The 15,718-nt window shown below is 44.2% G+C and overlaps 2 protein-coding genes across 2 annotated transcripts; one reads left to right on the top strand and one right to left on the bottom strand.

The window, feature by feature from the left end:
- Positions 1–1,426: 1,426 nt before the first annotated feature.
- On the bottom strand, positions 1,427–3,952 carry LOC133468905 (zinc finger protein OZF-like). The gene is made up of 2 exons (XM_061755223.1): positions 3,524–3,952; positions 1,427–2,794 (listed from the first exon to the last, which is right to left on the bottom strand). The coding sequence occupies exons 1-2, from the start codon at positions 3,639–3,641 to the stop codon at positions 1,440–1,442; spliced, it is 1,473 nt and encodes a 490-aa protein (XP_061611207.1). The 5' UTR covers positions 3,642–3,952; the 3' UTR covers positions 1,427–1,439.
- Positions 3,953–9,635: 5,683 nt separating this feature from the next.
- Positions 9,636–12,393, top strand: LOC133468908 (gastrula zinc finger protein XlCGF57.1-like). Its single transcript, XM_061755235.1, has 2 exons — positions 9,636–10,565; positions 11,021–12,393. The coding sequence occupies exons 1-2, from the start codon at positions 10,454–10,456 to the stop codon at positions 12,364–12,366; spliced, it is 1,458 nt and encodes a 485-aa protein (XP_061611219.1). The 5' UTR covers positions 9,636–10,453; the 3' UTR covers positions 12,367–12,393.
- Positions 12,394–15,718: the final 3,325 nt, after the last annotated feature.

Here is a 15,718-nt window from a genome sequence, read left to right as displayed (position 1 = left end):
CAAGAATGGGAAAGAATTCCACCTACAAAACTTCAACAATTCGTGTCCTCACTTCCCAAACGTTTATTGAATGTTGTTCAAAGAAAAGGTGATGTAACACAGTGGTAAACATGACCCTGTCCCAGCTTTTTGGGAACGTGTTGCAGCCATCAAATTCTAAGTTCATGATTATTTGCTAAAAACAATCCATCAGTTTGAACATGAAATATCTTGTCTTTGTAGTGGATTCAATTAAATATAGGTTGCACATGATTTGCAAATCATTGTATACTGTTTTCATTTATCTTTAACACAACGTCCCAACTTCATTGGAATTGGGATTGTATGATCAACATTGAAATATCAAAAATGTAATATGCTTGAATATAGGAAAATAATCTGCACTTAAATAATTCAATTTAAAATGAGTGCACACAAAAGTTACATCAATTTAATAATTAGACCCCCTGAAGGACACTACATCAAATAAATACGGCATTGACAAAAGAATAAAATCAATGTTAAAAAACACAGCGCATTGTAGTTAGAGTGGGTAGGCGATGCTGAACAGGTTTTTTTTTTTTTTTTTTTTTTAAACTTTATTGGACATATACGAACAAGACTGGTTGTTACAAAAAAAGAAAAAAGATCCAAACAAAAAAAATGGAAGGCAGCAGTACATTTTGTCCTTCGATACCAATTGGACTAGTTTTGCTCACTACGGTAGCACATTAGCGCCACCCAATGATCTGTAATGATTACTGCAATGGCTTACAACCCACATTGTTTTCATTTTTAAAAGCAGTAAAGAAAGAAACAAAGATCTTAGATTATACTTCTCTTTGATTAGCCTCTTACCTTTTTACATGTTGTAATGACATAATAATCGATTCCATTCCTTTACATGGCTCCATTTTCATGTTTCCCACAACAATCATTTCATTTAAGCCACATTTCTTGATTCATAAACATTTCCTGAGTTACTTGAGAATGTGTTGCACAAGCATTATTTTAATATCAATACCTTTCACCACAGCTTTGTTTTTGTGTGTATGTCATATTTTAATAATTGCTAATTTCTTTTCATCATTCTAACATTTCAATTCTTGACCATTTAACTATTTTTCCTGCTCTTTATTTAGCTAGTTGGGTGCAGTTGATCACTTCAGCAAAAAAAAAAAGAAAAATAATATATATATATATATATATATATATATATATATATATATATAAAAAATTCCTTATTCACAATGGTTGTGTTTACTCTGCAGTAGTTCCGTTCTATACTCTCATGATCTCGCCTATTAGCTTATTTACTTGAACCAGTTTGGAGTGTTCACGTCTAGAATTCCTCCAAGCTTCGTCAACGTATCGTCCCTGACATCAAAATTCCCATCCGGTTGATTTGAGAGTAGGGAGTGAGTCAATGACAACCAAAACAGCCTCAGTTGCTTCACGGTTTATTTTGCCGCCTCACCAGCACACTTGTGTCTTTTCACCTGACACTTTTCATTGAATCTTTTTTCACACACGCTGCAACTGAATGGTTTCTCACCAGTGTGTGTTCTTGTGTGTCTTGTCAAATGTTTCTTTTGAGTAAATCTTTGGCCACAAATTGAGCAGGCAAAAGGTTTCTCGCCAGTATGTGTTCTTGTGTGTAATATTAAACGTTCCTTACGAGAGAATCTTTGACCGCAAACTGAGCAGGCAAAAGGTTTCTCACCACTGTGTGTTTTTGTGTGTCTTGTTAAATGTTTCTTTCCAGAAAATCTTTGACCACAAACTAAGCAGGCAAAAGGTTTCTCACCAGTGTGTGTTCTCGTGTGCATTGTTAAACTTGACTTGAAAGAGAATCTTTTACTACAAAGTAAGCAGGCAAAAGGTTTTTCTCCAGTGTGTGTTCTTGTGTGTATTATTAAATCTGCATTCTGAGTGAATCTTTTATCACAAGCTAAGCAGGCAAAAGGTTTTTCCCCGGTGTGTGTTCTCGTGTGTTTTGTTAAATTGATCTTTTTGGTGAATCTTTTACCACAAACTAAGCAGGAAAAAGGTTTTTCCCCTGTGTGTGTTCTTGTGTGCATCGTTAAATTTGCCTTAAAAGAAAATCTTTTCCCGCAAACTGAGCAGTCAAAAGGTTTTTCTCCAGTGTGTGTTCTTGTGTGTATTCTTAAATCGACATTCTGAGTGAATCTTTTACCACAAACTACGCAAGAAAAAGGTTTTTCTCCAGTGTGTGTTACTGTGTGTTTTGTTAAAGTTGCCTTTCTTGAGAATCTTTTACCACAAACCGAGCAGGTAAACGGTTTTTCTCCTGTGTGCGTTCTTGTGTGCGTTGTTAAATTGATCTTTTTTGAGAACCTTTTACCACAAACTAAGCAGGCAAAAGGTTTTTCTCCAGTGTGTGTCCTTGTGTGTTTTTTTAATGACGACTTGTTGTAAAATGTTTTGTCACAGTGAGAACAGTGGATGCATTTGTTGTCAGTGGGGCATGTCAAATCACCTTTCAAAGGTCGTTGTTCATCATCATCATCATCACCATAGTCAGAAGAGTGCGACGTTATGTCGTCACTATCTGACAGTGGAGCTAAGAGGCTGCGTGATTGAGATCCTCCACAATGGTCTCCATCACCTACTTCACTCTTGACAACGACAGTCAATGGAAACTTGATGATCTCCTCCTCCTCCTCTTCCTCTTTAATGTGAAGAGACTTGGGTTGCTCTTCCTTTTTGAGAGGAGGAAGCTCTGGCTCCTCCCCTTTAATGTGGGAAGATTCTGGTTCCTGCCGCTCAGGACAAAGATCTTCTTCAGTGACGTCTACAGAACCCAAGAAGAAAAACACACACAGTTTGCTCAAGTCAAGCTTTGCTCAGTCAAAGTCTCATGCTGTGACGTTGATGTTGCGTAATATTGTTTGTACATTCAGGTGTTACGACGTTTTACTTGTTGCCAGACATGTTTACAAGATTAGCACTGATATTATGATTAATGATGAACCTTCAAGCTAAACACGCACGCAGAGCGTAATTCACAGATTGTGACGTCATTTGTCCGGGAGTCTGATGGCGAGTGGGTAAAAGCTGCATTATTTCCACTTCTAGATGTCATTTTTGTATTTCCGCCAGAAGCGCCCAGTAAATGAAAAGGACGTTTCGAGATCGTCTGCTTGGTTCGCGTCGGGCGAGGAAGGGGCCGCAATTATGTTCACGTCTGTTTGAATAAACACAAAGGAATTAGGGCTGACGCTGACAAATATTTGTAGAATGGATTATCCGTCACGTGACCAAACACGTAACACATCATACAAATCTTGGTTGTTTTTTTTTTTCAGGGCTGGAACAGATGAATGGCATTTCATTTCATTTTAAATGAGGAAAATTGTATTTGCTAGTTTGTTAGCTGCCAGGACTTTGACGTACGAGCTTGGTCACGAAACGACTTCAACTCGCGAGTCAATGCATTGTACCATGAAGATAGTTGTGTCAATGTATGCCAGCGATGAGGACTGAAAACACGAACACAAGTGAGAGCAAGAAGTGAACAAACTTTGGGACGCATCTCGAGGTTGCAGCTCGCAAACGGCGTCCAGAAGCTGACGGTCGCTCTCTTCTCTCCGACAAATTTGCCTCTCGCACTCTTCCCCTTTCGCACTCTGTGCGCACATGTTCGCACGACGACCGCAACACTTTACACTCACGCTCGATCTCTGCTCAGCGATGTGTTGCGAACAAAGGCGTCTCTTTGTTGGCAGGCGGCTAGCAAGCTAAGCTGAACTAAGCTAAAATAAGCTAAGCTAAGCTTCAACGTGCACCGAGACGAGATTCGCCGGACACGAAGAGTAGTGATTGAGGTCCGGTGTAAAGGCTTTAGTTTGTTCAGTAAGCATTAGGAAGAAATATTGAGCCAAGCGCTGCTGCGGCGGCGGCGGCGGCGGCTGCTGCTGCTTCTTCTTCGTCTTGTTTTTCTTCTTCTTGTTTTTCTTCTTCTTCTTGGTTTTCTTCTTCTTCTTGGTTTTCTTCTTCTCCTTCTTCTTCTTTGCTGCTTCTGCTTCTTCTCCTCCTCCTCCTCCTCCTCCTCCTCCTCCTTCTTCTTCTTCTTCTCCTTCTTCTTCTGCTCCTTCTGTGTACATCCAACCGGTGGATGTACACGCATATTTTCCAGATGTTAGACAGTTCGTAAGAGAGGAAGCATGTGACTGCTGCTCGGAAAATTTGAAGTGGTAACAGACAGAAAAAAATTGAGTGTTGATCATGAAATTAGAAATTGGAACTCATGTTTCCTCTGCTGTTGTCTTTGGCTGGTTGGGTTTTTCTTTCTTTTAGTAATATGAACTCTTTACGGGTTGCATCTTTAAATGCACAGAAGACTGGGGGGAAATTTTGCAATTATTTTGTCGTCATTGGAGAGCTAAGAAGGATGTTTTTTTTTTTTCCTCCTTAAATCAGTGGGAAAAAGTCAAGTGGAAATGTTTTGCCAACAGATGTCCTGCGCTCTGACATTTCTCTGAAGGAATTAACGACTGCGGTGACCCAGTTGACCTCCGGTAAGGCCCCGGGTTCGGAGCCTTTGAGGTGCATTAGCGCCATCTACTGTGCACACATATGTACAGTACAAGGGAGCAAAATCAAGAATTCCTTTCATTTCTTCCAAATAGTGGAACCCCACTTTTCTTCACCTCATTTCTTAGCCTCCCTCGACTTATTTCATACGTTTGACAAGAACAAAGAACATGTTCAACACTCCGCATTCACAAAAACACCTACCACGCAACCCGCATGCAATGCGTTGTTAACCCAAGTATGTCCTCATCTTCATCTTGTTATGATCGTTTGCCCCCACTGCCTTCATGCCCCCACCGCCTGCTGTAATTTATAGAAATGCCGTCCAGTGTGACCTCCATTCCAAAGTTGTTGCCATTCTGTTTTGATTATGTTCTTCACATGACTTAATCTATACAATATGAACAGACTCCAACCGGCTTGAACCTGTTTTGTTCAACCAGCTGTAGTGCCATCGTGCTTGCAAGTGATCTGATGTCCGTTCCCGAATGTTCATATTTAACTCTGGAATGACGCATGCGAAAGCTGTTCTCCCATTCCATTGTTATCTTTTCAACCATCAGTTAAAACAGTGGCGTACAATGCAAGTCAACATCTTCAATTCCGCCTCCTCCAGCTCTGCTTCCTGTTGTCTCTTCAGTGCCGCTGTCTCTAATCCGTCCATCATGGCTGGCCTCACCACTGTTTCATACACTTTCCCCTTCATCCTAGCAGAGACTCTTCTGTCACACAACACACCTGACACCTTCCTCCACCGTTCCAACCTGCTTGGACCCGTTTCTTCACTTCCGGACCACACTCACCATTGCTCTGGACCATTGACCCCAAGTATTTCATGTCCTCCACCCTTGCTATCTCTTCTCCCTGTAGCCTCACTCTTCCCCCACCACCCCTCTCCTTCATGCACATATATTCTGTCTTACTTCGACTAATGTAGCTCCTTCTGACCTTCTCTGTACTTTTCCATCAACATCCTCAACGCAAATAATGCATCTGTGGTACTCTTTCTAGGCATGAAACCATACTGTTGCTGGCAAATACTCACTTCTGTCCTGAGTCTAGCCTCCACTACTCTTTCCCATAACTTCATTGTGTGGCTCATCCACTTTATTCCTCTCTAGTTCCCACAGCTCTGCACATCACCCTTGTTCTTAAAAATGGGCACCAGCACACTTTTCCTCCATTCCTCAGGCATCTTCTCACCCGCTAGAATTCTATTGAACAAGCTGGTCAAAAACTCCACAGCCACCTCTCCTAGATGCTTCCATACCTCCACAGGAATGTCATCCGGACCAACTGCCTTTCCATTTTTTATCCTCTTTAATGCCTTTCTAACTTCCCCCTTACTAATCATTGCCACTTCCTGGTCCACCACACTTGCCTCTTCTACTCTCCCTTCTCTCTCATTTTCCTCATTCATCAACTCCTCGAAGTATTCTTTCCATCTAGGTAGCACACTGCTGGCACCAGTCAACACATTTCCATCTCTATCCTTAATCACCCTAACCTGCTGCACATCCTTCCCATCTCTATCCCTCTGTCTGGCCAGCCTGTATAGTTCCTTTTCTCCTTCTTTAGTGTCCAACCTGCCATGCATGTCATCACATGCCTCTTGTTTGACCTTTGCCCTGTGTCGCATCTCAATGTATTCCTTTCGCCTCTCCTCGGTCCTCTCAGTGTCCCACTTCTTCTAAGCTAACCTCTTTCCTTGTATGATTTCCTGTACTGTGAGGTTCCACCACCAAGTCTCCTTCTCTCCTTTCCTGCCAGAAGATACACCAAGTACTCTCCTGCCTGCCTCTCTGATCACCTTGGCTGCAGTGGTCCGGTCTTCTGGAAGCTCCTCCCGTCCACCAAGAGCCTGTCTCACCTCTTCCTGAAAAGCTGCACAACACTCGTCCTGTCTCAGCTTCCACCACATGGTTCTCTGCTCTGCCTTTGTCTTCCTAATCTTCCTCCCCACCACCAGAGTCATCTTACACACCACCATCCTATGCTGTCTAGCCACACTCTCCCCTACCACTACCTTACAGTCGGTAACCTCCTTCAGATGACATCATCTGCACAAGATGTTCTCCACCTGCGTGCTTCTACCTCCGCTCTTGGAGGTCACCCTATGTTCCTGCCTCTTCTGGAAGAAAGTCTTCACTACAGCCATTTCCATGCTTTTTGCAAAGTCTACAACCATCTGTCCCTCCAAGTTCCTTTCCTGGATGCCGTACTTACCCATCACTTCTTCATCACCCGTTTCCTTCACCAACATGTCCATTACAATCTGCACCAATCACGACTCTCTCTCTGTCTGGGATGCTCAGAACTACTTCGTCTCGCTCCTTCCAGAATTTCTCTTTCGCCTCTCGGTCACATCCTACCTGTGGGGCATAGCCGCTAATCACATGACACATAACACCCTCAAGTTCAAGTTTCAGCCTCATCACTTGATCTGATACTCTTTTCACCTCCAATACATTCTTAGCCAACTCTTCTTTTAAAATAACCCCTAGTCCATTTCTCTTCCCATCTACACCATGGTCAAATAATTTCAACCCTGCCCCTAAACTTCGAGCCTTGCTGCCTTTCCACCTGCTCTCCTGGACACACAATTGATCAACCTTTCTCCTAATCATCATGTCAACCAACTCCCGAGATTTTCCTGTCATAAAAAAAACCTTGGGATTATTATATGAGCGTATATAATATAATATAATATAATATAATATAATATAATATAATATAATATAATATAATATAATATAATATAATATAATATAATATATATATCCATCCATCCATCCATCCATTTTCTACCGCTTATCCCAGGTCGGGTTGCGGGGGCAGTAGCTTTAGCAGGGACGCCCAGACTTCCCTCTCCTCAGCCACTTCATCCAGCTCTTCCGGGGGAATCTCTAGGCGTTCCCAGGCCAGCCAAAGGATGTAGTCTCTCCGGCGTGTCCTGTGTCATCCCCAGGGTCTCCTCCCGGTGGGACGTGCCCGGAACACCCCACCAAGGAGGTGTCCGGGAGGGATCCGAATCAGATGCCCCAGCCACCTCATTTGGTTCCTCTCGATGTAGAGGAGCAGCGGCTCTACTCTGAGAACCTTCCGGATGACCGAGCTTCTCACCCTATCTCTAAGGGAGAGTCTGGACACCCTGCGGAGGAAACTCATTTCGGCCGCTTGCATCCAGGATCTTGTTCTTTTGGTCACGACCCACAGCTCGTGACCATAGGTGAGGGTAGGAACGTAGATCGACCAGTAAATATGAGATTCGACTTCCCGACGGACCATCCTCTCCAGCACCCCTGAATAGACCTTACCAGGGAGGCTGAGGAGTGTTATCCCCCTGTAGTTGGAACACACCCTCCGGTCCCCCTTCTTAAAATGGAGCACCACCACCCCAGTCTGCCAATCCAGAGGCACTGTCCCCGATGTCCACGCGATGTTGCACAGGCGTGTCAACCAGGACAGCCCCACAACATCCAGAGCCTTTAGGAACTCCGGGCGAATCTCATCCACCCTCGGGGCCTTGCCACCAAGGAGCTTTTTAACCACCTCGGTGACCTCAACCCCGGAGATAGGAGAGCCCGCCTCAGAGAACCCAGACTCTGCTTCCTCATGGGAAGGTTGTCGGTGGAATTGAGAAGGTCTTCGAAGTATTCTCCCCACCGGCTCACAACGTCCCGACTCGAGGTCAGCAGCGCCCCATCCCCACTATACACAGTGTTGGTGGTGCACTGCTTTCCTCTCCTGAGATGCCAGATGGTGGACCAGAATGTCCTTGAAGTCGTCCGGAGGTCTTTCTCCATGGCCTCACGAACTCCTCCCATACCCGAGTTTTTGCTTCAGCGACCACCAAAGCTGCATTCCGCTTGGCTAGCCGGTACCCATCAGCTGCCTCAGGAGTCTCACAGTCCAAAAAGGCCCGATAGGACTCCTTCTTCAGCTTAACGACATCCCTCACCGTTGGTGTCCACCAACGGGTTCGGGGATTGCCTTACGGCCACTGCTCCGGTCGGCCGCCTCGGCAATGGAGGCGCAGAACATGGTCCACTCGGACTCGATGTCCCCCGCGTTTCCCAAGACGTCGGTGAAGTTCTGCCGGAGGTGGGAGTTGAAACTCCTTCTGACAGGGGATTCTGCCAGACGTTCCCAGCAGACCCTCACAATACGTTTGGGCCTGCCACGTTGGACCGGCATCTTCCCCCACCATCGGAGCCAACTCACCACCAGGTGGTGATCAGTTGACACCTCCGCCCCTCTCTTCACCCGAGTGTTCAAGACATGCGGCCGCAAGTCCGATGACACGAGCATAAAGTCGATCATCGAACTGCGACCTTGGGTGTCCTGGTGCCAAGTGCACGTGTGGACTTGGTGTTCGTTATGGACAATCCGTGATGAGCACAGAAGTCCAATAACAGAACACCGCTCGGGTTCTTATCGGGGGGGCCGTTCCTCCCAGTCCCCCAGCAGAACGATGGCGTCCCCAGCGGGAGCGCTCTCCAGCACCCCCTCCAAGGACTCCAGAAAGGGTGGGTACTCTGAACTGCTGTTTGGTGCATAGGCACAAACAACAGTCAGGACTCATCCCCCCCACCCGAAGGCGGAGGGAGGCTCCCCTCTCGTCCACCGGGGTGAACCCCGACGTACAGGCGCTGAGCCGGGGGGCAATAAGTATACCCACACCTGCTCGGTGCCTCTCACGGTGGGCAACTCCAGAGTGGAAAAGAGTCCAACCCCTCTCGAGAGGACTGATACAGAGCCCAAGCTCTGTGTGGAGGTGAGCCCGACTGTATCTAGTCGGAACTTCTTGACCTCACACACCAGCTCGGGCTCCTTCCCTGCCAGAGAGGTGACATTCCACGTCCCTAGAGCCAGCTTCTGTAGGATCGCCGAGGTCCCCGCCTTCAGTCACCGCCCAGCTCACAATACACCCGATCCCAATGGCCCCTCCCACAGGTGGTGGGCCCATGGGAAGGGGGACCCACAATACCGTTTCGGGCTGTGCCCGGCCGGGCCTCAATGGTGCAGGCCCGGCCACCAGGCGGTCGCCTTCGAGCCCCACCTCCAGGCCTGGCTCCAGAGGGGGGCCCCGGGGACCCGCGTCCGGGCAAGGGAAACCTAGATCCATTTATAGTTTTCATCATAGGGGTCTTTTAGCCGTGCTTTGTCTGGTCCCTCACCTCGGATCTGTTTGCCATGGGTGACCCTGCCAGGGGCGTGAAGCCCCAGACAACTTAGCTCCTGGGATAATTGGGACACATAAACCCCTCCACCACGATAAGGCCTTACCGTGGTGACGACTAACTATTTCCATAAAAGGAAAAATATTTGAAGTGACTTCCAATGCACGTCTTTTTGCTATTTTGATGTTGGTAACAAAACAAAGCGCATGAAAATCGCTTCAAAATTCAGGGAGTTGTGATTTACAGTTACAGTGGTTTACAAAAGTAAATCCATCTTTTAGGAATAAACCCCTGCTGTGTTTAGAAACACTTAGCCCTTTCTATTTTTCTATCTGTAGCTTCTATCTACGGCTGCCTCTCCCGAACGTGAGGCACAAGCCTTAGTTTGTCCAAGTGGACTTGCCGTACTACGTCCACTGCAGAGCTACTTCCGTATACGTGTTGCTTAACCACAGACGCCTCCAGTAATTCGCTAAATAATCCTTCTTCAATCAGTACTGAACGGACTGCATCCTCGAAACAGGACGTCCGTCACTTCTCTTCTCCGAAGACGACATAAGTTAAATCTTCGTGTCCAGATAAACTCGTCTCGGTGCACGCTGAAGTTTCTCGAGCGCGTTTAGCTTAGCTTAGCTTGCTAGCCGCTAACAAAGAGACGCGCGATTGTTCGCGACACATGGCTTAGCGGAGCTCGAGTGTGACTGAAAAGTATTGCAATGGTCACATAAAAAAAAATGTGTGCCAGAAGTGTGAAGGAAGAAGAGTACGGGGAAGACATTTCTCGAGCGGAAGAGACCGAACATCAACTACTGGAGCTGCAAGCTCGGGATTTGTTGCAGAGAGCAGGTTGGGTCACCTCTCGCGCTCACTTGTTTACTAAATCAATCCTTGTGCTCGTTTCTTGTTTCTAGTTATAATCACTGACGCTCATTTACACAAATAACTATGTGGGTCTTTGACCTAAATTCGTTTTTTAAACTCAAATTCCTTGCGTATCGTGTAACATTTCCCATATTAAAATGAAATGAAATGCCGTTCATCTATTCATATTTCTAGCCCCTGAAAACCCCCACAATTTGTTTGTTACATCTTACGGGTTTGGTCACGTGACGTTCCAAATAATGCAGATAATAAAACTATCAATTCTGAAAATTATTCCATCGTGACATTGATATTTTTTTACACAAATCTGATTCCCTAACAAACAATAATACACAACATGAGACTTGACTGAGCAAAACTTGACTCTAGCGAACCATGTTTTTTTTCTTCTTCTTTTTTTCCCCCCTTGTGTCCTGCAGAAATCAGTGGAGAAGATCTTCGTCCTGAGCAGCAGGAGCCAGAGTGCTCCCACATCAAAGAGGAGGAGCCAGAGCTTCCTCATATCAAAAAGGAAGAGGAGCCCAGGTCTCCTCACATTAAAGAGGAAGCGCTGGAGAAGGAGATCATCAAGCTTCCGTTGACTGTTATTGTGAAGGGTGAAGAAAGTGATGGCGACCACTGTGGAGGATCACTAGCAGACGGCCTCTTCACACCACTGTCAGATAGTGACGACATCACAGTATGCTCTTCCGATTATGATGACGGTGAACACGCTAGAGGTGAAATGACATGTCACACTGACAACAAATACATCCAGTGTTCTCATTGTGACAAAACTTTTTACAACGAGTCATTGTTGAAAAAACACACCAACACACACACTGGAGAAAAACCTTTTGCCTGCTTTGTTTGTGGTAAAAGATTCTCTTTAAAGACAAATTTAACAACACACACAAGAACACACACTGGAGAAAAACCTTTTGCCTGCTTAGTTTGTGGTAAAAGATTCTCCTTAAAGACAAATTTAACAAGACACACAAGAACACACACTGGAGAAAAACCGTTTGCCTGCTTAGTTTGTGAGAAAAGATACTCGATAAAGGCAAATTTAACAAGACACACAAGAACACACACTGGAGAAAAGCCTTTCACCTGCTTAGTTTGTGAGAAAAGATACTCTTTAAAGGCAACTTTAACAAGACACACAATAACACACACTGGTGAAAAACCTTTTGCTTGCTTAGTTTGTGGGAAAAGATTCACTCAGAATGTAGATTTAAGAATGCACACCAGAACACACACTGGAGAAAAACCTTTTGCATGCTCATTTTGTGATAAAAGATTCTCTTTAAAAGCAAATTTAAGAACGCACACAAGAACGCACACAGAAGAAAAACCTTTTGCTTGCTCAGTTTGTGGTAAAAGATTCTCTCAAAAGATCAATTTAACAACCCACACAAGAGCACACACTGGAGAAAAAGCTTTTGCCTGCTCAGTTTGTGGTAAAAGATTCACTCAGAATGCAGATTTAAAAACACACACAAGAACACACACTGGAGAAAAACCGTTTGCCTGCTCAATTTGCAGTAAAAGATTCTCTAGAAAGGCAACCTTAGCACGACACACAATAACACACACTGGTGAGAAACCTTTGGCTTGCTTAGTTTGTGGTAAAAGATTCACTCAGAATGTAGATTTAAGAATACACACAAGAACACACACTGGTGAGAAACCTTTCAGTTGTAGTGTGTGTGATGAAAGATTCTTTCGAAAGGATCAGTTTAAGAGACACAAGTGCGCTGTTGGGAAGAGCAGCGGTCAATGAACTGATTTAATAAACTGGAGAAACAGAGGCGGTGTTGGGAATCAATGACTCGTTTCCTTTTTCCTGAATCACTATATACAGGTAGGGATTTTATATAGTGGGCCGAGCTTGGAGACATGGAGAACAACAAAAAGCCACAAAGCTTGGGGGAAAAAAATGCAAATCTGAGGTAATTGATAAAATAAATAAAAATAGTGAAGTGGTAAAAGGGGTGATATATGGCATTTAGGTGGATGGTAGGTCAGATATGCAAGATTTAAATATTCCTCTTCACACCTCTAGAACCCCCTTTACAAACCACAGCTGCCACTGTGAGGTGTTTATATAGCAGTTATACAGCAGTTGAATCTAAACGTTAATGTGCGTTTCGGAATGTTTCGTCTGCTTCTTGAATCTCGCACCCGCTGAGCTCTTTTGGAGCTTTACGAGGCCATGCTGGCATCCTGCAAATAAATTCAAGCAGAAACTCTGGAAGAAAAAAAAATAACTGCGAAGCTGCTATGAAATTGGATGTCCTATGTTCAAATGTAAAGTGACCTGTTAAGATGTTTTGACTGAAATAGCTTTCGATTTCAGTACATGTGAGCTCCTAATGCTGCAAATTAGACAAATGACTATTTTCAGTTCTTTACAACCTATAATTATTCTTTTTCTAAACTATTGTGTGTAATAGTTCGGAGCAGCGCATTGTAACAGTTTTAATTCAGAAAAAAAAAAAAAGTCTGTCATCAAATTTTTTTTAATAAAAAAAAAACAGCAATGTCGTGTATAAAAAAACACGAAATCAAATAGAAAGCGCTAAACTGGTTTACGAAAGTGTCACGACGAGGTACTGCAGTATTTATCTTTTGGGACGTGTACCTTTTTTGACCGGCTATTGTGGTTGATAGATCCTCTATTTCTGGCTGACATCGATGTTGATCATTGAAAAATGATTGATGGCCGTATTGCATGCTATTGAAAAGCCTCAAATTTATAGTTGCGCAGGAAATAAGATTGAAAATTGATGATGCAACATCGAGCGGGAGATCATCGTGTGGCGGACTCCAGCACCCAGGCCCGGTAAGCACATCATCTTTGAGCTATTCTTTAAAAAAAAAAAAAAAAAAAAAAGAAACAACTCTGCTATTATAGAACATGTTTATATAATATGTTACTGTGATGCAGGCGGCGGGCGCTGCCTTGATGAAAAAACACGTTTTGGTACCGATTAGATACCGAATAAAGTCAGGGTTTGGTATCGGCTGTGATTTTTGGGCTGAAGAGTCTCTTCGAGAGAGCACTTTTTTTCGTTTGAAGCCACCCACTTTCCAAGTGAGCAAAAGTATTGGAACAGACACGATTGAATGAACTTCAAGTGAATAACACTGAATATTTGGTGGCGTAACCCTTCCTTGCAATAATTGCATCAAGCCTGCGACTTCACTAGACTGTCGCATTCTTCACTTGAAATGCTTTTCCAGGCCTCTTTCAGTTCTTGTTTGTTTCTGGGGGTTTCTCCCTTCAGTTTCCTCCTCAGGAGGTAAAATGCATGCTCTATTGGGTTAAGGTCCGGGGATTGACTTGGCCAGTTGAAGATCTTCCACTTTTCCCCCCCTGATGAAGTCCTTTGTTGTGTTGGCAGTGTGTTTTGGGTCATTGTCTTGTTGCATGATGACGCTTCTCCCGATTAGTTTGGATGCTTTTTTTTTCTGTAAATAAAAAACATATATATTTCGAATTTAAATATGTAAAACAGCTTTGCTCTGATTGGTCCTTGGTGATATCACCGCGTCTTGTGGCAGCCACGTGTTCAAAGACTGTACTTTTGGCTTGGCAGAGGCTGAGACTTGCTCGCTTCAAACCCGGAAATTCCGTGATGTTCAGCTGAGTTGAGTGGGCGTGTACCAAAAACAAAGTGGGCAGGCACTTGAATCACGAGTTTTGTTTCTACAAAAATCTGATCCGGTCGTTTTGCAATGTCACAGATTCATTTTGACTCATGCGTCAAACAGTAGGAAAAAAATTGATTCTGATGGAAGGTGATGGTTAATATTTATTCAGAAAACAGAACTTACAATTGCCGGGGGGGGGGGGGGGGGGGGGGGGTGCACAATAAGTGGCAAAAAGACACAATATCATAATACAAAAATACATTACAAAGACAACATACAGCCAAGATTTTAATGGCTTTCATGGGGCATCTAACGGTCCTAAAATATTGTTTTGAGTTCATTTTAAAATTTGCGCGAGTGGTTTTCGATGACTATATCGACATTTGTGTATATGTCACTGAGCCAATAATGGAACCCCAATTCCAATGAAGTTGGGACGTTGTGTTAAACATAAATAAAAACAGAATTCAATGATTTGCAAATCATGTGCAACATATATTTAATTGAATCCACTACAGAGACAAGATATTTCATCTTCAATCTGATAAACTTGATTGTTTTTAGCAAATAATCATGAACTTGGAATTTTATGGCTGCAACACGTTCCAAAAAAGTTGGGACAGGTGGCAAAAAAGATGGAGAAAGTTGATGAATGCTCATCAAACACCTGTTTGGGACATCCCACAGGTGAACAGGCGAATTGGGAACAGGTGGGTGCCATGATTGCTTCCCTGAATTGCTCAGTCATTCACAAGCAAAGATGGGGCGAGGTTCACCTCTTTGTGAACAAGTGCGTGAGAAAATAGTCCAACAGTTTAAGGACAATGTTCCTCAACGGACAATTGCAAGGAATTTAGGGATTTCATCATCTACGGTCCATAATATCATCAAAAGGTTCAGAGAATCTGGAGAAATCACTGCATGGAAGCGGCAAGGCCGAAAACCAACATTGAATGCCCGTGACCTTTGATCCCTCAGGCGGCACTGCATCAAAAACCGACATTGATATGTCAAGGATATCACCACATGGGCTCAGGAACACTTCAGAAAACCAATGTCAGTAAATACAGTTCGGCGCTACATCCGGAAGTGCAACTTGAAACTCTACTATGCAAAGCAAAAGCCAATTATCAACAACACCCAGAAACGCCGCCGGCTTCTCTGGGCTCGAGATCATCTAAGATGGACCGATGCAAAGTGGAAAAGTGTTCTGTGGTCCCACGAGTCCACAGGTTTTGGAGAAACATACGCTGCCATCCAAGCAACGTCTTTTTCATGGAAGCCCCTTCTTCTTTCAGCAAGACAATGCCAAACCACATTCTGGACGTGTTACAACTGCGTGGCTTCGTAGTAAAAGAGTGCGGGTACTAGACTGGCCTGCCTGCAGTCCAGACCTGTCTCCCATCGATAATCCGTGGCACATTATGAAGCGTAAAATACGACAACGGAGACCCCGGACTGTTGAACGGCTGAAGCTG

The sequence above is a fragment of the Phyllopteryx taeniolatus genome, chromosome 2 (genome assembly GCF_024500385.1).
Source record: "Phyllopteryx taeniolatus isolate TA_2022b chromosome 2, UOR_Ptae_1.2, whole genome shotgun sequence".
NCBI lineage: Eukaryota > Metazoa > Chordata > Actinopteri > Syngnathiformes > Syngnathidae > Phyllopteryx > Phyllopteryx taeniolatus.
This window is presented reverse-complemented; position numbering and strand designations above follow the sequence as displayed.

What these genes read in the sequence shown, in the direction of transcription:
- LOC133468908 (XM_061755235.1), top strand. Translation starts at nt 10,454, where the DNA reads ATGTGTGCCAGAAGTGTGAAGGAAGAAGAGTACGGGGAAGACATTTCT. An exon ending in GGATTTGTTGCAGAGAGCAG is followed by an intron (nt 10,566 to 11,020) that starts GTTGGGTCACCT and finishes TGTGTCCTGCAG; the next exon opens with AAATCAGTGGAGAAGATCTT.
- LOC133468905 (XM_061755223.1), bottom strand. Translation starts at nt 3,641, where the DNA reads ATGTGCGCACAGAGTGCGAAAGGGGAAGAGTGCGAGAGGCAAATTTGT. An exon ending in ACCTCGAGATGCGTCCCAAA is followed by an intron (nt 2,795 to 3,523) that starts GTTTGTTCACTT and finishes TGGGTTCTGTAG; the next exon opens with ACGTCACTGAAGAAGATCTT.